Source organism: Jaculus jaculus, chromosome 1, assembly GCF_020740685.1.
Source record: "Jaculus jaculus isolate mJacJac1 chromosome 1, mJacJac1.mat.Y.cur, whole genome shotgun sequence".
NCBI lineage: Eukaryota > Metazoa > Chordata > Mammalia > Rodentia > Dipodidae > Jaculus > Jaculus jaculus.
In genome coordinates this window covers 208,576,789-208,598,920 of record NC_059102.1, presented here as the reverse complement: position 1 = coordinate 208,598,920, position 22,132 = coordinate 208,576,789, and the positions used below count along the sequence as shown (strand labels likewise).

General features: G+C 39.7%; 1 protein-coding gene across 2 annotated transcripts in view; it reads left to right on the top strand.

Annotated features, from left to right (window-relative positions):
• Mtmr7 (myotubularin related protein 7) overlaps positions 1 to 20,947 on the top strand; it is a 101,250-nt gene extending 80,303 nt beyond the window's left edge. The window contains exons 6-12 of one of the 2 annotated variants that reach the window (XM_045132839.1): positions 4,816 to 4,925; positions 7,646 to 7,771; positions 10,170 to 10,219; positions 12,999 to 13,199; positions 14,666 to 14,806; positions 15,838 to 15,964; positions 17,156 to 20,947. In XM_045132839.1, the coding sequence (XP_044988774.1) occupies positions 4,816 to 4,925; positions 7,646 to 7,771; positions 10,170 to 10,219; positions 12,999 to 13,199; positions 14,666 to 14,806; positions 15,838 to 15,964; positions 17,156 to 17,518 (1,118 nt within the window). In that variant the 3' untranslated portion in view covers positions 17,519 to 20,947. The remainder of the gene's footprint in view (positions 1 to 4,815; positions 4,926 to 7,645; positions 7,772 to 10,169; positions 10,220 to 12,998; positions 13,200 to 14,665; positions 14,807 to 15,837; positions 15,965 to 17,155) is intronic. The other variant, XM_004672589.2, reaches the window with a different exon arrangement.
• Positions 20,948 to 22,132: the final 1,185 nt, after the last annotated feature.

The following is a 22,132-nucleotide window of genomic DNA, read 5'->3' as shown; positions in this document are numbered from 1 at the left end:
TGTACTGATAGTAATGCTTCTTCCCACAGCCCCATGAACCAAGATGTTGAAGAACTTTCCTCAGGCAGAGGCTGTCAGAAGGACTCAGGGGTCAGGAACACCAGGCAAAGCTGGCAGATGGCAATAGGAAATACCAGGCCAAAATAGGACAGGTTAAGTGAAAGGCTGCATGTGGAAGAATGAGAGGCCCAGTCCCAGCTGTACTCTTAGGACATTGCCATACAATGTATTTATTGACTCGAGTATGTGGAAGATCTCTCCCTGGAACATCTGGCCATACCAAGAAAGAGGACTTATAGATGCTGATATCTGGGGTATGGGGGATAGGCTGGCCAAATCTTCCACAGTAGAGCTCAGCTGCCAAGAGAGCCTGCCCACGCATGACACTTCCAGCTTTTTTTCATCACACTCGTATAAGGAAATGGACAGAGATCAGCAGAAAACTGGGGAAAGCTCAACATGAATGCAGAGACCAGACACAAACATGAGCATGCAAGCAATAAACTAAGCAAACACATAGATTCAATCCAGAGAGCATATTAAACTAATCCAGGCATGGGATTAATAGCCTAGTATTAATTCAAGTGTTCACTAAAATAAGTAGCTGTTTTACCATGTGGAGAGTGTAAATCAGAACAAGTTAGAGATATGCTGGAGGTGAAGATCTATACACCATATGGTACCATATTTCATTTATAGAAATATATGTTCAGGGAGATTTCCTGCAAGGACATTTTAGAAAGGAAAAGTATTTTTCACTGTTTCTAAATATTGAAGAAAGAAAAGTATGTCAATTGTAGGGGAATGAGCAAATATTCTGAGTTGTTTATATGGAGTGGAATACCAGATAGCTATTAAAATGAGTAAAACTTATATAATATGGATACCTCAAAATAATGGAAAATGAGTTTGCAAAAGGCTTTGTGCAAATGCTAATGCATGCATATACAACTGTATTATTTGAGGATAATCGTGGTAATGAAGGCCAACATACATGACAACCCTTTGATGCAGAGGCTGCTGCTGTCTCTATTTTTACCCCTGAGGAAACTGGGAGGCTAACATGTCCAGGTTCACATATCTTCCCTGTAAGTAGTTAAAAGATAAAACATGTCTTAGAATATTAAACTACAAAATGTAAAAAGTAGGATGGCATGGGAATACAAGTCATAATTTATAATATTTTCTTTCTTTAAGAGATATTTGAAGTAGTTGTGCCTAACTGAGGTGTCTGTACATTAATTTTTAATAATTTTTATCTTTTTAAAAATTCTTAAAATTTTGTTTATTTATTTATATTTGAGAGTGATAGACATAGAGAGAAAGAGGCAGAGAGAGAGAATGGGTGTGCCAGGTCCTCCAGCCACTGCAAATGAACTCCAGATGTGTGCACCCCTCCTGTGCACCTGGCTAGTGTGGGTCCTGGGGAACTGAGCCTTGAAACGGAGTACTTAGGCTTCACAGGCAAGTGCTTAACTACTAAGCCATGTCTCCAACCCAATAATTTTTACCTTTTAAGAGCATTTATAGGTCACAGCAAAACTGTGCTATAGTAGCTACAGAGATTTCCATATACCTGTTAATTCCACATATGCAAAGCCTCCCTGTTATTAACATCTCCCACTGACTGACACATTTATTACAATCCACAGACCTGCACTGATTCATCCTTGTCACCTAATGTCCATACCATCCATTATGTTTCACCCATTCTGCGTTCTTGGGATCATAATGGATATTTAGTAGCCTGTATCCACCAATGTGATGTAGTTTTTTACTGGTTTCAAAATTCTGCTGTCTGTGAGCTGAAGAGATGGCTTATGAACAAAAGCACTTGCTTGTGCCAGCATGAGGACCTGAGCTTAATCCTCTGCATGCAAAAAACTAGGCATGATTGTGCATTGCTTCAACCCAATGCTAAGGTATGAGATATTATGATTATTGGGGTTCCCTGATAAGCCACTGTATTAGTCAGGGTTCTCTAGAGGAACAGAGCCGATAGATAGCGAATTTATTGGATTAGTTTACCACAGTCCAACAACAGTGGATTACAGGCCTGACAGTCAAGGAACCTGGTAGCTGCTCAGTCCATGAGGCTCAGCAGTCCCAGTCTGTCCTTGAAGGTACACTGGAAAGCAGCAAGCAAGCAGCACTGCAGCCAGGTGGGAGGCGAGGAGAATACCTTTCTTCCTAGAGCTTCTTTTGATAAAGCCTCCTCTCCTTTGAGGAGGGCCGTCCACTCTGGGGTAAGGGCTCATACTGGGGGAAGGATTCCTCCTTTAGTTAATACTTCCTGGAAGCAACCTCAGAGACACACTTATGAGGAATTCCTGTGGATTCGTTTTTGTTTTTTTTTTTTTTTAATTTTATTTATTTATTTATTTGAGAGTGACAGACACAGAGAGAAAGACCGATAGAGGAAGAGAGAGAGAATGGGCGCGCCAGGGCTTCTAGCCTCTGCAAACGAACTCCAGACGCGTGCGCCCCCTTGTGCATCTGGCTAACGTGGGACCTGGGGAACCGAGCCTCGAACCGGGGTCCTTAGGCTTCACAGGCAAGCGCTTAACCGCTAAGCCATCTCTCCAGCCCTCCTGTGGATTCTTAAACAGATCAAGTTGATACAAACTTAACCATCACAGCCAATCTAACTGGAAACTGGAGGTCCAGGTTCAGTGAGAGACTCACTCTCAAGGAAATAAGTAGAAGAGTGATGAAAAAGGTGGAAAGAAATAGAGGAAGACACTAAATATCCTCCCTGGTCTCCAAAAAAGTGTGCATGGGCCATGCACATCTTGCACACATGTGTACATATACCACATGCACACTCACCACATACTACACATATAACAAAAAAGATCCCTGCCTATTTGATTTTCCTCCATGTCATTTCATGGATCAATAGCTCATTTCTTGTACTTACTGAGTAAACTTTCATCATCTCAAAGTATTACTTTTTTAATTCTTTTAATGTTTAAATATTCCTAGCCTTTAATGACTAAGACTCTTAAGTCAGAAAACCCTCAGCTCACTGCTGAGTACCCTGGCCCCAGGGCTGTAAATTGAAGTAAATTCTCCCCTGGGCTTCATGCTGTTTTGCATGTACTTTACCAAATAGCTAGTGTCTCTCTGCCTGTGTTGGTGGTATTGGGTCAGAGGCTGGGAAAGGACAATCTCATCTCAAATAGAAGGACCATGTCCCCATGCTCTGAACCAGAGTTCTGTTCAACAGATCTCATGCCCCTCACTGGCCCTTGAAGTTATGCTTCCAGCTTAGGGTAGGCTTTTAGAATTTTGCTTAAACAAATTGATAATAATGGTTTCTTAAGTTTTTAATTTTTTTTCTGGAAATCCCAGTGTTATTTCCTTCATCATTGCTGTTGCTGATTTAGAATTTAACACTTGTGCTTTTATTAGTTTTTAGATTGCAAGAAATCAGAGTGAAGCCCTTGTTATCTGGCATGTGGGATCTGCTAGATTAAATATTTTCACTAACAGTTTCTATGTATTCAGTTTGCATGGTACTTTCAAGAAATAAAGTTGATTTGGGGATTTTTTAAAGAGTTAGAAGGATATAACTTTGTATAACTTCTTTCTGTTAAAAATGAAGACATTTGAGGCTGAGAGCTGAATGACATGCACTATGTTGCACAGGAGTTACTAATAGGATTGGGAGTAGGAACTAGGGCTCCTTACTTACAGCCCATGTGTTTATTGTATCACAGAGTACCATGAAGTATACTTACGCTCAAAACAAAATGATAGATGGCTGCTTATTTATTTCTCCTGGGTTGATTTTTAAGACTGCTCAAAGATTTAAAGGCAAGATATTCATGAAGTTTGGACTACAGTGTTTGTGATACATAGGACGCTAGTCCTAAGGCTTTTCATTTCTTATTAAATATAAGTGCTTGTTGATGTTTTAGAAATGTTTACACATCTGGCAAGGTTGTATAAATACAGATGTCATTGGGATCCTGGCTTTTCTTTCACTGAAAGGGAAAATCCTCAGCTGGACCTACTGAAATAGATAAGAGGTATAGATTTCAATTGTTTTTTACTTGTTGGCAACTGGAGTTTGATCAGTCCCAGTTTTGAAGCTTCCTTTACCTTCACTTACCTAAAGTGATAATGAAGAATTCTAATTTGGGTACCAGAACTAGCTTCATGATTTTTCCTCCATAGCATTCTTAAGTCAGGTGCCGTTAGCTTCCCATTTTGTTGTTGTTTCAAGGTAGGGTCTCACTTCAGCCCCAGGCTGACCTGGAATTCACTCTGAAGTCCTAGGCTGGCCTTGAATTTACAGTGATCCTTCTATCTCTACTTCACAAGTGCTAAGATGGCATGCCACCATGCCACAGTTTCTTTTATTCTTTTGTTTTTCTTTGGGGTATGGTCTTGCTTTAGCCCAGGCTGAACTGGATTTTATTAGGTTGTCTCATGCTGGCTGAAAACTCACAGCGATCATCCTACTTCAGCCTCCTGAGTGCTGGGATTAAAGGTGTGCGCCACCACACCTGGTTTAGCTACCCCTATTAACATCTTTACAGGAAAGGTAAATAGATGTTTTGTTTCTATGGTAACGGTGAATGATTTTCATTACTGTTAGGATTTTTGTAAACAGGTGCAGCATCTACCATGATCAGAGAAAGTATAAACCCCTTATTTAAAGTGGTTCAATAGAAGGAAGTGTAGTAAGCTTGGTTATTTACTTTAATTTTTCTATAAATTGTCTACTACAAGGAAATCACTGCAGAATATGGTCTTATGTAAAATGAGGCTGCCTTGACTACATTTATACAATGGACTGTCTTGCAGTGTGTGAACTGAAATCTCCATCCATGAGTGACTTCCTGTGGGGGTTAGAGAACTCAGGCTGGCTGAGGCACATCAAAGCCATCATGGATGCAGGAATCTTCATCGCAAAGGTAGGTGATTCACAAAGGACTGGCAAGCGATTCTGACTTCAGGAGGTAGCCTGTCCTCCTCCCAGTAGGAGGCCTGCTACTGCACTGTGGGGTGGCTGCCTTTGCAGACCTCTGTATGATAAAGATGTGATTATGGGAAAGAGCATGTTTTTAGTTCATTGTATATCAGTATGATGGTCAGATGTTAAACTATTTCCAGAATATCCTCTTTTACATTAGGGTTGCAGTAATTACCTTCTAATTGCTGGGACCAAACACCTGGCCAGAAACTGCTTTATGGGAGGAAAGGGTTTATTTCAGGCTTACCATTTCCAGGGGAAGTTTCATTGTGTTGAAGAAAAGCATGTCAGCTGACTGACCACATCACACATGTCCAGCAGAGCACTAGAGCAGCCAGAGAGTGTTCTGAACACCCAGGCTAGACTAATAATCTTTAAGACCTGTCCCCCAGTGACATACCATCTTCAACAAGGCTGCTCCTCCCAAAGACTGTACCAACTGGAAACTAAGAGGGTTAACCACAAATGCTTGAGGCTATGGGAAACAGTTTATATTCAGACCACCACAAGGCTTAATCTTGGATAGAGGAAATAATTTTTTATAGGTGGCTATAACTATGAGTGACCTCAGTGAGAAAGGCTTGGGTCTTGTATCCAGTAAATTCCTTTTTTAGTCATGGTGATGCAGGATATTGGGATTCAGGAAATGCTTATGAACCCCAACTGTTGGGTCCCTATATGATTTTAGAAAAGAATTAATGAAATGGACTCCAAGAAGGGTAAATTATGAATTAGGAGATTTATTATAGGGGGAATTAAGATCCTGGGATGAGGCTAGCAGAAAGACTCAAGCCAGAGAATTCTCCTCTTTGGCTGGAAAGGGAAAGGAGAGACAATTTATATCACAAAGAAATCTCTGGGGCTAAAAGGACTCTGGAGGAGGCACCAGACATCTACACATGGAAGGACTAAAGAAATTCCTTTCACATAAAAGATCAGAGAGGAGGGCTGGAGAGAGGGCTTAGCAGTAAAGTGCTTGCCTGTGAAGCCCAAGGACCCATGTTTGACTCTCCAAGTCCCATGTAAGCCAGACTCTCAAGGTGATGCAAGTGTGCAAGTCACACATGCAAACAAGGTGGTGCACGGATCTGGACTCCAGTGGCGAGAGGACCTGGTTGCCAATTCTCTCTCTTTTACTCTCATTTTCTGACTTGCTCTTTTGCATAAAAAATGACAGTTTGTTGGGCTTGCCTCAGAAAATGGGGAAAAATTAGAGAGATTGAGAGAGAGAGAGAGAGAGAGAGAGAGAGAGAGAGAGAGAGAGAGAGAGAAAGAGACCAACTGACCAGAGAAGATTAAGAAATAGTGAAGGACTCAGAGATTGAAGAAAAGTCATACGTGTAACAAAGTGAGAAAGAGGCAAGCAGGAAAATACACAGGCAGAAGAAAGTATTTGGAGGGAGAGACTTACACACTGGTGTTGAGGTGAAACCACAGGAAGAAGAGAGCTTATACCCATCACTAGTCATTAGGTGTGCAAGGAGAGAGTGGATCTGTGGTGGACTCAAAAGGAGCCACCTACCCAGGTATGTTGAGCTGAGGAGGAAGCAGGGAGTTCCTGTCGGGCAGTGTTTCTTGCAGCCTTCTGAGATGAGACTGAATCAGTACCAGGGCAGGCTGGTGGCATCTACTTGTTCTCTTTGGGCCGTTGTCCCTGTCTTACTGCCAATTAAAACTATCTTGCTGCTGTTTCTCATTCATTGGCATATGTAGAAGTCATCTTCCTGTAGCTGAAAGGTGGGTTCCAACCTGCCATAGGAAGGACTTTGCTGAAACTTTCATGTTAGATGGTTTTGAATGTATTCTATATTACCGTATTTCTTTTATTCTCTCAGGTTTCTACCTAAATAGAATCATATCTTTATCTTTGCATGCTACTTATTAGATAATCTTCTTTTGAGCAGATACATGTTTAGCACCAGGATTGTTCCAGGTGCTGTGGAAGTGATGAAATAGCCAGATCAGGTCTCAAGGGAACTTACAGAACTGACATTAGATGTGGGAGACTAATCATAATAATAAACAGGAATACAGTAAACATGTTACTATGACCACTCCACCATATTTTCCACTTAAGGCTCTGTGCCCACCTACCTGGAAGGTACACACTTTCAAAGAATAATTCTTTCTTAGTAGTTTTGGTGTACTTTTTGCCTTTACCTTCTTTTCTTCCCTGCGTGTATGATTTGGCTTTTCTTTACCTGTGATTTCCTAGCTTAATAATCTAGAACCTGAGCAGTTTTCCTTTTGGGGAAATGATGAGGGTAGTAGCAGCCCCAGAATTTCAGGAAGGATCAGCATAGAAGAGAACATACCTGGGGAGAGAGAGGGTTGCAGGTGGCATATGAATGGCAGAGAGATCAGACACCAACTTTTAGTTAGCACATATGCTAATTTGAGATGACTTGGGTGGTGGCTTCTGGGCATTATGAGAAGGAAAACCTTTAGGCACTAGCACCAAGCTCCTCCCTGGCTCTAATGAGGGTCAGCTAGTGCTAAATGAAAGGATGACTAGTCTGTGTTTTGTTCCAGCCATTTCTTTCTGTGAGTCTTAACTAAATGTTATCGTTACAGTTGTGTTTTGTTTTAGCCATTTCTTTCTATGAGTCTACAACTAATTATTATACAGTTCGTGTCTCTTTGCCATTGGGTCTTTTTCAGGCAGTTTCAGAGGAAGGTGCCAGTGTGCTTGTCCACTGTTCTGATGGCTGGGACAGGACTGCCCAGGTTTGCTCTGTGGCAAGCCTGTTGCTGGACCCACACTACAGAACTCTAAAGGGCTTCATGGTGAGTATGGTTGGCAACTTCATGGTTGGCAGCCTGTGTGAGAGGCAAGGCCTTGACTATCAGACAAATCTGTTTTAGAATCTTATGGCAACTATTTTTTTCTAATCAATGTTATTTTTCTCTGTATAGATCAGCAAAATTAATTGAAGGGGAGAAAGTGAAACAGGCATGAAGTAAAGATGTGTATTTTTAAGATGCTGAAACCAGTTCAAGTCAGTGCTGTTGTATGTGAGTTAGGGACAAATAGAAAATATATTCAGTACTTAGGAAAATAGTAACTCTTACACATAATTTGATAACAAGTATTTCATGTTTAGGGTAATAAGTGAATACATTATAACAGAAACCATGGAAAAAATTTCGAAAAGATTTTTCTGTCCTACATTGTGCATATAAATGCTCTTCAAGACAAAAAGTAAACTACATTCAATTCACTTCCATATTGCTGTTTGTTAAATAGTCCTTTATAGCTCTGGATGAGAATACTGAAAACTTTACTGTTCTTGAAATTTTAAGTACATCTTGAGGTCGGAAACCTGTCAGGTGTGTGTCACAATATGACATGTCACTTCCAGTGGCAGTTGCCTGGGGTGGCCAAGCTGTGGCAGAGCTGGTCACTTCCTTCTGAGGACTGTAGGTATTGGTGAGCAGGTATTCCATAGAAAGTGTATCAGTGCATTCTGGATCCATGCTAAGGATAGAGGCTGACAAATGAGCCCTTCTAGAATATCTGTCCTGCTGGATCTATGCCCCTTAGCCTATCATGTGATCTCACACCCTAGGGACAAAAGAGGAGCAGGCTTCCTTTTCTGATCTTTCCCTTTGGGGTAAGTAACAGTTCTGAGACCTTGGAGAGACTGCTACCTTAGATGCTTCTTTTGGGATGTTTTGAGGGCTGGGTTCCTTCATACATAGTTGGACTGTGGAAGGGTTCCCAGGTGCACACTGCCACAGGTCTTTGTCTTTCCTCCACACCATCCTTGCCTGCCACATGGCATATTAAACCATTAAATTTGTAACACAGAGAATACATTTAGAGTTGTCAAGGACAGATTTCAATGGATCCATATATTTCTAGAGGAAATTAATGGCTATCTTAGAGTATTGGTGATATTAATGGGACTAGCCCATATTCTCTAATTAAACATTTTTTGTTTTATATCCATACAGTTTCATACTGTAAACCTCCAGGGTGGAAATCTCTAGACCTGATGATTTTAAGAGTTCTTTAAAGTACCACTAGATTTAAGTAAAGGTCAATAGGAAACATCCCTCATGTTCTTACTGAAAAGTAGGCGCTTGACATTATACAGAGGCAGCATCACATACTGGTGTGAGGTTTGGAACACAGATGCAATGTGATCTTTGTGCATATTTCATTTGTCTTTGCTTCAGCTTCCCTTTCTGCAAAATGACAAGGATAACTGCTGTCGTACAGTTAGTGAAGGTCACATGTGAAGCAGTACAAACATTGCCTGACACATAGGATGTACTTGTACTCAGTGGGTGGTATGCAGGTTCACATATGTATTTTCATTTCATTTTCCTATGGGTCACCTTCATCCTTACCCACACATATGCACTACTGGGTGTTACCAGTTTTCAGGTTACCTGAGAATAGTGATTTCTTCTGTGAGTACTTCTGAGTCATTTAATATCACTGATTGTGTTCTATTTTCCCTTATTGGTTCTCTTCATTTTGTGTATATTTCTCACGTTTATGTGTGTAGTATTCATGTATGTGTGTTGCCATATGTGTGTGGATGTATGTGCACATGTGTATAGAGGTCAGAAACTAACATTGGGTTTCTCCTTAATCACTCTCCACTGTGTGTGTGTGTGTGTGTGTGTAAGGGCATGCATGTGGATGGGTGTCAGAGGACAATGTTGGGATTTTTGTCCTCTTCTTTCTGAGACAAGGTCTCTTGTTTTGACACTGCATGTATGCCAGGCTAGCTGGCCTCCCAGCTTTCAGAATGTCCCGGCTCTGCCTCTCATTGCTGTAGGCATGTTAGGATCAGAGATGTGTGTGCCACTTTCCATCCAGCTTTAGGTGAGTGCTGAGGAATCAGAGCTTGGTTCAACAGGCTTTTAAGCAAATGCCTTTAGCTGTGGAGCCATCTCCCTAGTACTCCACCTCGTTTCTTGGGACAGGGTCTTTCTGAACTTACTGAACCCAGAGCTCACTGGTTTGGCTAGACTAGTTAGCCAGCAGGCTCTAAGGATCCTCTGTCTCTGCCTCCCAAGTGCTGAAATTCTAAGCAATGCACTGCCATGCCTAGCATTTACATGGGATCTGGGAATTGAACTCAGGTCTTCCTGCTTGCATGACTAGTGTTTTATCGACTAATCCATCTTCCTAGGCCTCCTCATGATATTTATATTCTTTCTGGTATAGGTACTAATTGAAAAGGATTGGATTTCATTTGGTCATAAGTTTAATCACAGGTAAGAAATAGTTTTAAATTAGTTGTTTTGAGTGTTTAAGATAAGAACACTGTTTCTGAAATTTTCAGTATGGTTTCTGAAAGGTTTATGTATTTTATTTGGAAAGTTCAAATTTTATTGTGTATAACAGGTAAATGAACTTCTTAAATTCTGATTACTCTATTAGTTGGACAGAAATGAATGAATGTTAAGTTATTCTAGGAGAGAGGGGGCGGGGAGAGAGAGAGGGAGAGAGAAAGGGAGAATACTGGCTCATACACTCACCTAGAAAGGATCAGCAGCTCTCCTTTGTCCATGATGCCTCTGGAGAGTAATGTAGGACAGTGGCATGGGCTATGGAGCCAGACAGATCCAACTTTTTTTTTTTAAATATTTTTTGTTCATTTATTATTTATTTATTTGAGAGCGACAGACACAGAGAGAAAGACAGATAGAGGGAGAGAGAGAGAACGGGCGCGCCAGGGCTTCCAGCCTCTGCAAACGAACTCTAGACGCGTGTGCCCCCTTGTGCATCTGGCTAACGTGGGACCTGGGGAACCGAGCCTCGAACCGGGGTCCTTAGGCTTCACAGGCAAGCGCTTAACCGCTAAGCCATCTCTCCAGCCCCAGATCCAACTCTTAAATCTAGGTTGTGGCATTTGCTAACTTTTTGCATCCTCTTCTACCCTTTCTCCTCTGTGGTATGAGGAAGTCCTCCCTATTCCATAGGGTTCTAGCAAGGACTTTTAAGAAGCATATGTATCTAGACTAGTGCTATGCTCCCCTACACACTACCCCAACAGTACATAGGCCCTCAGTCATCAGAAGCTACTGTCTATGGAGCCTGCACCCTTCCCTTAGCACTGATGATAGATGAAGCTCATCCTGTGTTCTCATGTCCTCTGATCTCTGTATCTGGCTTTACTGGGGATTTGAACCCAGGCTGTCAGAATTTGCAAGCAAGTCCCTTTAACCATTGAGCCATCTCTCTAGTCCATTTCTCTGATCTCTGAATCATAAGTGTAGTAGCAATATTTTTGTACTAAAATATAGACAGCATATTAATAATTTCATTAGTTACTGTGATACATAGCTTTGTTTTGATGTATTTTCCTAAAATTCTAAATTCATACAAACATCCATAACTATCTTTGTGATCTTTGCATTTGATAATAATTGATCATTAATTCTGTGTTTTCTCAGGAATTCCATCTTTCATAATCATTTTACCAGAAAAACATGAGAAATTTGAATTTTTATTTTGCTTTTTTGAAGTAGGTTCTTGCTAAGTTGTATAAGGCTATCCTCAAGCTCCTGGGTTCAAGTGTATTAGGCAGGATTCTCTGAAGGGACAGAACTGATAGTGTGTTTGTAGTGTGCATGTATGTATGCATGTTTGTGTGTGTGTGCATGTGTAGGCTAGAGGTCTGGAATCTTTATTGCTCTCATGTTATTCTTTGAGATGGGATTTCTTGCTGAACTTTTTGCTTAGCAATTTGCCTAGACTAGCTAGTTAGTGAGTCCAGGGATTCTCTGCCTGGCTCCCTGGCTCAGGGATTACAGTGCCTAGCATCTCATGTGGGGGCTTAGGATCCACACTTAGGTCCTCATGCTTGCACAACAAACACTTTACCCAGCAAGCCATCTCCCCAGCTTCAATGTGTATATATTATAAAAGGGGATTTACTACATTGGCATATACATCAGGGACTGGGTAGTCCCAATGATGGCTGTCAGCACACTGGAGATGATGAGAACTGGTTTTCAGTCTAGGTTGGAAGGCTAGTGATGCTGATGTCACTGGAGGATGGTGGAGCAGTACAGATGGGAGCCAGAAATGCAGGCAGGCAGACTGCTTTCTCATGTTCTCTTTATATCTGGACCACCAATTGTCAGGTACCATCCAGCATGAGAGATTTCTTCTCAGTCTGCTTTGGAAATGGCCTTACTGACTAATCCAGAGCCATGCTTTAGTCGATTCCAGGTCTTGTTGATAATGAAGATTACCTCATAGCACCCAGGTGTGCTTTTCCTGTGATTTCTACAAATTATAGAATCAAGTGCTGGCAGCTTTCAGTGAACAATCAATACAAATCTAAATGGAAAAACTGATGCTTTCTTGAAAAACATAAGGCAATAAAATAATATCTATGGCAACTGTGGTCATATGGAAATAAATAGTGTGTCAAGTTTTAACTCTGCTTTGGAATGGGACATCCTTAACAGGTTGTCTCCATCCTTTCTCAGCAAACTACAAGAGTGAAGACCCCTGATGTTGTTTAGACATTTCCTGTCATTTGCCCGTTTTAGTCAGTAGCAAATGGAAAATTTACTTCAAAAGTTTGGATATATTTTTAAGCTTGAATTGAAAAATGGTCTTTTTTTTTTTTTTTAGGTCTCCCTCTGCAAAAGAGCCCTTTCTTCCTTTCCTTCCATCCATCTATCCATCCATCTTGTACCTCTGGCTTACATGGGTATTGGGCAATCAAACCTGGGTCCTTTGGCTTTTTAGGCAAACACCTCAACCACTAAGCCATCTCTCCAGCCTGAAAATGGTCTTTTTAAATGTGATTTTTTGAATTTTTCTCTGTAGCATGAAGTTTCCTAATATAGCAATATGTGGGCCTTAGTTATTCCATTATAAAACTTATTTTGAAATTGTACTTTTAATTTATTTTTCTTTTTGTGATTCTGAGTTTATAAGATTTAAGAACTAGGATTGCTTTAATCTTGACATTTGCATGTATAGCTTTCTAATTAGGAACTCACCTTCTAAAGTCTCTACTATTTGGTTTTACAGATATGGCAACCTGGATGGTGACCCAAAAGAAATCTCTCCAGTCATTGACCAGTTCATTGAGTGTGTCTGGCAGTTAATGGAACAGTTTCCCTGTGCCTTTGAGTTCAATGAGAGATTTTTGATTCACATTCAGCATCACATTTACTCCTGCCAGTTTGGAAATTTCCTATGTAACAGCCAGAAGGAGAGGCAGGAACTCAAGTAAGTTGTTTTCAGTTAGAATCTTGTGTACCCCAGCCTAGCCTGGAACTCAGGATCTGCCTGCTTCCACCCCTCAAGTACTGAGACTGTAGATATGACAGTAATTCAAGCCACTGTTACTTTATATTTTTCAAGGGTCATAGTAGATAAAATGTGGACTTTCAAATTCTAGTTAAAACTTAACAAGGTGACTTAGGAAGTGCAAATGAAAGATTGTTTTTTGAGATATTCATAGAAGTGTTATTTGTGTTGTATAAAATACTTAGTTTGGAAAGACTTAGTTAAAATAGATGTCAAAAGTTTTATACCATCTGAGTGGAACAGAAAAAAAAAACAACTTTTTTCTAGGAGATACTAGTTTGTTGTCTCCATGGAAAGTCAAGTATGATTCCTAATAAATGGACATGATCTGAAAGCAGAGTATAGTCAGGCATGGTGGTACATGCCTTTAATCCCAGCACTCGGGAGTCAGAGGTGGGTGGATTGCCTTGTGTTCAAGGCTACCCTGATACTACATAGTGAATTCCAGATCAGCCTGGTCTAGAGTGAGAACCTACCAAAAAAAAAAAAAAAAAAGAGCAGCATGTAGCCTTTACTCTCCCAGAGTTCTTAGATAGTTCGTGGCATGTCACATCACACTGGCTAATCATAAGAGTATCTACTTGGGGTTTAGTTCTAGTAAATCTACTCACTAGCCATGGATACCACTTAACAATCACTGAGACAAAACACTGACCAGAAACAGCTTTATGAAAGGAAAGAATTTGCTTCTACAGATAGTCTCAAATGAAAGTTTCATCATGGTAGGGAAAGCATGAAAGAACAGACAGCTAAGGTGTTACAATTTATCACATTATCTAGGAAGAAGCAACAAGTGTGAGCTAGCTAGCACTGGCATGACAGCTGTATTATAAAATCCCAAGGTCTCACCCCTAGTGACATACCTCCTTCCAGCAAGACTCCACCTTCAAAGGCACCCCAACTTTACCAAATTGCCACTAGCTGGGGACCAAGTATTCAAAACACATGGGCATATGGAGGAACATTTCATTCAAAGCACCATTCTGTGGGACTTTGGGAGATCACTTAGTGGAATTACTTAGAATATGGGCATATCACACAAGTGATGAAAATGTGAAGAATATGGAATAGTGCCTCGCTCTTAATAAGTGTTCAGTAACCATTTGGGGAAAACAAAGTGTAGAGAGGTTTTTTGAAGACTTTTTTTTAATATTCAAAAGAGTTAAACATGTTGTCATGGCTAGCACAGAACATCAAGCCGTGGAGAGCATGTTTTTCTGTTATGCCTAGAACACTGGCAAAGATGGCATTTTTGCTGTTCTAGAACAAGGACACTGAATAATCAGATAAATTATTAGTTGCTTTCCAGACTTAATATTGAACAGCTGCTATTCAGAAGAAATATGATCAATTAGTCATTTTCAGGTTTATTTTCTTTATAATAGAATTCAAGAAAGAACCTATTCTTTATGGTCTCACCTGTGGAAGAATCGGGCCAACTACCTGAATCCCCTGTTTAGACCTGATCACAGTCAAACCCAGGGGCGCCTCCATCTCCCTACAGCTCTGTGCAACTTCATGTACAAGTATGTAAACCTTTAGAACATGGAAGCTATGGTATGAAACAGGCATTAGCTTTCAGAAGGTACAGTGCATGAAACACTGAGCTTCCAGGCTGTGTTGATACAAAACCCACCAGAGGAAGATGTTTGAATATTGCTTTCTCTCCATCCCTGGCAGTGTGGAATTCCCTTTGGAGCCCATCTTTTCTAAACTTGTTTTCCTAAAAATGCAAATTCCAATTTTTAAAAGTGAAATAAAGGAAAGAAGAAAGGAGAGAAAAGAAAGTCTTGTTAAATCAACTTTGATAGCAGTCGAAAGAGCTTGCCTTTTTATTTACTGAATCAAATTCTGCTGGAAGAATTTGTTTTGTGGAAATACATTATTGTAAGACTATATTTGGATGGGGAGAACAAAGTGGCCTCTTCCAGGTTTTACTGGAGATGTGCTACATATGTCTGTTGTGTGCTATCCTTTGGATTCTCCACTAGTCTGGTCTCATGGTAAGATGATCCAGGGCAGTTATACACACAAAAAAGAAAAACACAGGATAATGGAGAAACTGAGTTCCTTCTCCCTATTCCCAACACTCACTGCTTTTTAGTATGGGTTCTATTCCTAAATTGAATACCATGATTTCCTGTGACTTTATATAAGAATATCAGTTCTGTAACATCCCAAAATGCCTCCATGGTCTATGTAAAACAGCCATTTTAATATACTGAGATACACTGCAGCCATTTGTATAACCACTAATTGATTAATAGTCAGTTACTAATAATCAACAAGTATTGTGTTTTAGTCTCTGCCCTCAAAATATATTTCTGTTCTGTGGGGGCCAAGGACATCCCTGAGAGGATACCACTTAGTCTCATGTGCATTCTAGAAGGCTTCACTGTGTAGATAGAGCAGAGCTTATTGCAAGTACAAATGTCAGTTTTTGGTGGTTATAACACAGTGAAGAGAAACTGTGGTACTATGATACTGAAGATCCCTTAGGGACTTGAAAATGTGTTTTCAGATTAGAATACGGTATTAGAACATCCTTCCTTCACAGGTTTTGGAGTGGAATGTATAACCGTTTTGAAAAGGGGATGCAGCCCAGACAGTCCATTACAGATCACCTCATGGCGGTGAGGGAGGAATCCCAGCAGCTTGAGGAAGAACTCGAGGTCCTAGGAGAAGTAAGATACACTTGTTCTTGTTGGTTTCCTTCCTGCGATCATTTCTTCTTCACTGCTCCATGGCGGCCTCTCAAGATTTAGCACATAAAATGTCCCAACAGCCATGTCTGCTTTTTAGTCAATAGATGACCTAAAATAGTCTTATGCAAGTGAACACCCAGATAACTGATGCCTAGTCCTAGCTAGGTCCTTTGAGGCTTTTGGTTCAGTGTGTGGCCCAATCCAGTTTGCTGGCATACTTTATTGCAATCCATTATTATTTTTTTAAATTACTGTTATTTAGGAGTACTAAAAGTCCTGAAAGGGCATGGGAAGGTGAAAAAGTAAAATTGAGATGCATTCATCTGTTAAATGTCTACCCACTTGAACAGTTGTATAGAGTCTTAATATGTTAGTAACAGCTGAGATTGATTGCCCTTGTACAGCTTCTGTTCTTGGACAGGGAGGTCATGATACACAGAAATACTTTTCCTGAGTGAATAACTTTGTCCCCAGTGGTAGTACCACTCTAGCTGACCAGAAAACCTACTTGGGTTTTTGGCTCATTCTGCTTCACACAATATATTTTATTTGTGAGGACAGAGAGAGGGAGAATGAGAATTAATGAATGATTATATGTACATGACAGGGCAATCGGGAGGCAGAGGTAGAAGGATCGCCATGAGTTCGAGGCTACCGTAAGACTACATAGTTAATTCTAGGTCAGCCTGTACCCAAGTGAGACCCTACCTTGAAAACAAAAAAAAAAAAAAAAAAAGTAGTTATGCTTGAACTTTGTACATATACTAAAATCCACTGAATTGTACACTTTAATGGGGTGAATTTTATGGTAAAATATATATTTCATATGAAAATTGAAAACATAATTTATCAATTAAAATAATTTAGACATGGCAGCGATAATTATGTATAACTAAGAGAAATCACTGATTTCCAGATACTTAATGTTGCTCACATTTCTAGAAAATTACCAAGGTAGTTACCACCCTTCTTACATTAGAGATAAAGCAAGCTTCACACAATTTGTTTACTTCAAGTTTATGACCTTTCCTATAGAACTCACATCCATCTAAGTTTTATATTGTTAACATCTCCAACTGTGAGGTAGTCAATACTGAAAGCATATCATACATGTATTTTGTATAGGTAAATTATTTATGATTTCCCCTAAAGTTGTCACTCCTTTTTTAGAGGCTGGCGAAGATTCAGAAAGTATACTTCAATGGTACTAAAGTGAAGAGTAAGCAAAGTGAGCCCAGCAAACACTTGGGATTTTCTACCTCAGACAACAGCTCGGCCAACACTCCCCAGGACTATAGTGGGAACATGAAGTCATTTCCATCCAGGAGCCCTTCCCAGGGTGATGAAGATTCTGCTCTGATTCTAACCCAAGACAACTTAAAAAGCTCAGATCCAGACCTGTCTGTGAATAGTGACCAAGAGTCTGGCGTAGAGGATTTGAGCTGCCGGTCTCCAAGTGGTGGTGAGCGAGCACCAAGTGAAGATAGTGGCAAGGACCGGGACTCAGACGAAGCCGTGTTTCTCACTGCCTGAAGACTCCCCTTAATAGTCCCAAAGTAAAGGATACAGAAACACTTCCAAAAACAAGGGAACAGTGCAATTCTCAATCCAATGTAATTCAAGAAATGGCACATGTCATCAAGAAATGTACAATGCAGCTTTGAAAATGGAAAAAAAAAAAAAGGTCCAATTCTTAGTTTCTATAGATAGTGAAGAAAGAAAACAGTCAATTCTTGCATCAAATACATGGAAGATCATTCACTGTATTGGAGCCTCCTTTAGACTATGAAAATTTGTATCCACTACAAAGCATTTTCTTCTATCCTCCTTTGAGGTTGTCATAAATCTTTGTCATAGTATGTATCTACTTTAAGTCCCCACTCCCTCTCATACCTATTATAGTTTACAGCCCTATTTTACTTCAGATGTACTTTGTTTTCCTAAATATGTGACATGACATTCCCGTTTGACCTATTTTTTTTAAAAGCCATTATTTGTAAAGAAGGATTATTGATAATATATTCCTTTTTGTTTTTAAGTTTCCCTCAAGCATACCTATCCTTTCAGCTTTTTCTTAGATGATATATTTTACATTTTATTGCCTTTCTCTGGTATCTCTTGTTTTTTCCCCCTCATTTAAAAATGCTAGCATTTATAATTTTCTCTAACATGGATTTAATACCTAATAAAGTAGAAGCAACATTCACTCTCTGGGTCTTATATATGAATTTAGAACTTGTTAGCACTCTTAGTAATGTTTACCAAATTCTAAATTATAACATTGTCAAGTTAGTGAGGTAATATATCAGCAGGGACAAATTCCAGTTAAGAATTAGGGAATCTTTTTAAACATGTAAGATATGCCTGCTTTCTGTGTTCTGGATATGACTTACAATGTCACCAAGCAACTAGACCTGAATGTTAGAATGACTGAGACTTCATGCCACTCTTTAACTAGATGTTTTGCTCAAGACTAAGATGATCAGATCTGCTCTGTATCCATATTCTTCAAGACTGGTGTTAACTTCTGAGTACTTAATAACTATATGTCAAAGCCAAAGCCAAAGCCAAGTGGAGACACCAGAGCTAAAAGGACAACCAATATTTTGGTTCCTGTTACCAGGTCAAAATGGTCACAGTAGATAATGGGATGCTCCTAGTATGTCTTATAATAATGGGAAGCCACTTGTAGTCTTGGTCAGGGAGGGCACAGAGACCAAGAGATTGGACTCCAAATCAGGGTACAACTGTAAGAGGAGAGTAACAACAGAGGAATGCTTCATGGGGATGCCCATGGTCAGTACAGCCCTGACTCATCCTAGTAAATGGCACCAATGTTGAGCCACAGAGGTCCTCCCAGGTCCCTGAAAGTCTCTCCTAAAGAGTTTCAATTGACCTTAAAATATAGAGTTAAATCTGGCTACCTACTTGGTTTTAAATACCCAGAAAGAAAAGTGTAAGCAGGAAATAGAGTACTTACTAAGAGTGGTATCTGCTATTACCAAGGTTATGTATTACTGTAATTGTATTACAATTCTGATAATGTCTCATCTATTTTACAAGATCTACAACAAAAGGTTTAGACCATGCCAGACACCACCCATGCCCTTTGGTAAACAGATTTAGAAATGAATTTCTGGATCTTTGTGTCAGCCCAACTCAGATAGGTCTGCAGCAATCTAACTCCATCTTCTTGGGTCTCCCTTATTGGCCTCCAAGGCCTGAAAGTCTACAAGAACAGGAACCCTGAAGAGCCCTAATTTACCTAAAACCCACTTCCCCTTAACACCTTGCTTTTATTCTTTCTCCTCAACATTTTCTTCCAAGATTGTCTTCCTGCCCTCAACCAATGCACGATTTCAGGGTCCCTTAGGTAGACTAGAGATGTATCCCAGCTGCCACACCCAACCACCACATTCAGGCATTGACCAAATTCCCTAAAAGCAGTTATGGTTGCTTCTTCAGAGGGGGCTTGAGGTAGTTTAGAGTGACTGGGTTACTTTGCTTGAGGTCAGAGAAGGATCTGGCTTCTTATCTCCTGCTGCCTAAAGGAGATTCCTAGATCTGTTTTTCCATAAACAATATGAGTCCCTCCATAGGAAAGTGTTCCCCATTCATAGAATTAAGATTCCTGGAAGGATTACACCTGAATCTGGCTGTTGCAGTTACCTTTGCCTTGATGGGACAAACACCCAACCAGAAGCAGCTTATGGGAAGAAACTGTTTATTTCAGGTTTACAGATTTCAGAAACTCCACCATAGTAGAACAAGCTATCTCACTTAAATGCATATATAGCAGAGAGACAATAGCCAGCACCTACACGCATGAACAGCCAGATCTCAAACTCACTCTACACACCTTAGGGCAGGACTCAAGAGCTGTCCCTAGTGACACACCTATTCCAGTAGGCTGATGAGACTTAAGTAGGAAACTTAATCAAAAATATCTTAGGTGGGACACACATTTTCATATAAACTACCACACTGGCATTTATGGCTAGTTATCTTTGCCTCCAAATTTTGGCATCAGATCTGTTCAGTTCAGCCTCCTGTTCATAACCTATAAATGTCCCCGATTTAGGCCTCTAGGTGGGCTTTATTCCCCCTGCCTTCTCATGGGTAGGAGCTCTTTATACTTTCTACTCTTTCCTTCTTTTCATGTAATTAAATCTCTTTAAATCTTAAAGGAGAAGTTATGCCATCCATCATTTTCTAAACTATGTAAGTGGTTCCTGTGGTTTCATTAACATTAGCAATATACATGACCATGGACTGTTAAATGTTATTTCTGAAGTTACTGTACAAGTGCACATTTGAGGCAGGACCATTCCCCTATCATATATTAAGAAATAGGACTTGAGGACTAGATGACCTGAACTTTCAATCTGAAGAACCTAGTGGGGAAATGCTATCTTTGAACAGAGAAAAATGATATTTACACAGTGTAGTTTTGAAATCATACATTCTAGAAGGTGAAAGGATAAATTTAAGCTTAATTTTTATAATTTACCTAAGCATGTTAAATACTGAAGATTTTTGTTAGAGAATCTATTCAAAGGAAATAAGGTAAAGAAAGGACCATTAAATTTGCAAAAACCACTAGCATAAATGACTTGGTGTATAGTGATATATAAATGAAATAATATAGTATAGTTCTTTTTATCTTTAAAAACATGACTTTACTATGCTAAAGACCTGTAATATAAAAAGTTAATATAAAAATAAAGCAGTGTAATTGTTTCAGAATATTAAATTCAAACATTTCCTGATGACAAGTTCCCAAATTAATGTCCATTCATTTTCTGTTTGTAATAGTTAATAAACCACATGGGGGTATAGTGATAGTGGCTTTTACATCTTTCAAACATCTTACTCACTTTATGCCATTTTTGTAGATATCCACTCTTAGAAGTATTGTTGCTTAATACTGAAGATGCCTTTAATTTCTTCCAGTTAGCAGTCTCAGACAACAGTTTTTTTTTTTTAATGACATAGCATTATGCCAAATAGGACTTGATAATGTTTCAGAAAAAGTAGCTAGTACATTTGTTAACATTTTTATTGTTGTTGTATGTTTTTGTTCTTTTTGATGTATGGTCTCACTCTAGCCCAGACTCACCTTGACACTCTGTAGTCCCAGGCTGGCCTGGAACTCATGGTGATCCTCCCTCCTCTGCCTCCTCAGTGCTGGGATTAAAGGCATGTGCCACCATACCCAGCCTCATTTTTTAATTTCTAAAAACATTTTTAATTATTTATTTTCAAGCAGAGAGATAGGAGACTGAGAGAAGGAACGCACCAAGGCCCCCTCCAGTGCAGACAGACTCCAGATGCAAGCACCACTTTGTGCATCTGGCTCTACGTGGGTACTGCGGAATAAAACTTGGGTTGCTAGGCTCTGCTGGCTAGTGCCTTAACCACTAAGCCATCTGTCCAGTACCGTTTGTAAGTTTTTAGTGTGATATCTTTCACGTCAAAGCCATAAACTTTTATCTCAATCTTAATCTTTTCATAAGATATACTATAGGCATCTATTCATTTTGATTATGTTTTAGGAGTTAACAGTGAACTATATACACAAATTTCTGTCTATTGCTTGCTAAAATTTTGTTGTATTTTCAGAACCTTTCACAGCATGGCCAATTCAGTAAGTCTAAAAATCACTACTACATTTTTACTTTAAATCAAGCTTTAATCAGGAATTATTTTATTATTTAGGGCAGTGATTTAAAGCACAGGGCATACACCAATATGTAACTGACCCCAATATATATTACTTCCCAACTAGTAACAGTTAATAATTCATATTATTCATTCAGTGGTATTAACATAAACTTGATAATAGGAAATAATTTTGGTCATGACTGAAAAATCAGTCGTTGATTTTTTTTTTTTTTTAGTTGCTTATTTATTTGAGAGCGACAGAGAGAAAGAGGCAGACAGAGAGACAGAATGGGCATAGCAGGGCCTCCAGCCACTTCAAACAAACTCCAGACATGTGCACCCCCTTGTGCAGCTAGCTAACATGGGTCCTGGGGAATCGAGCCTCGAACTGGGGTCCTTAGGCTTCACAGGCAAGTGCTTAACCGCTAAACCATCTCTCCAGCCCACTCATTGATATTTTAATGTAATAAAAGAAGGTAAGGG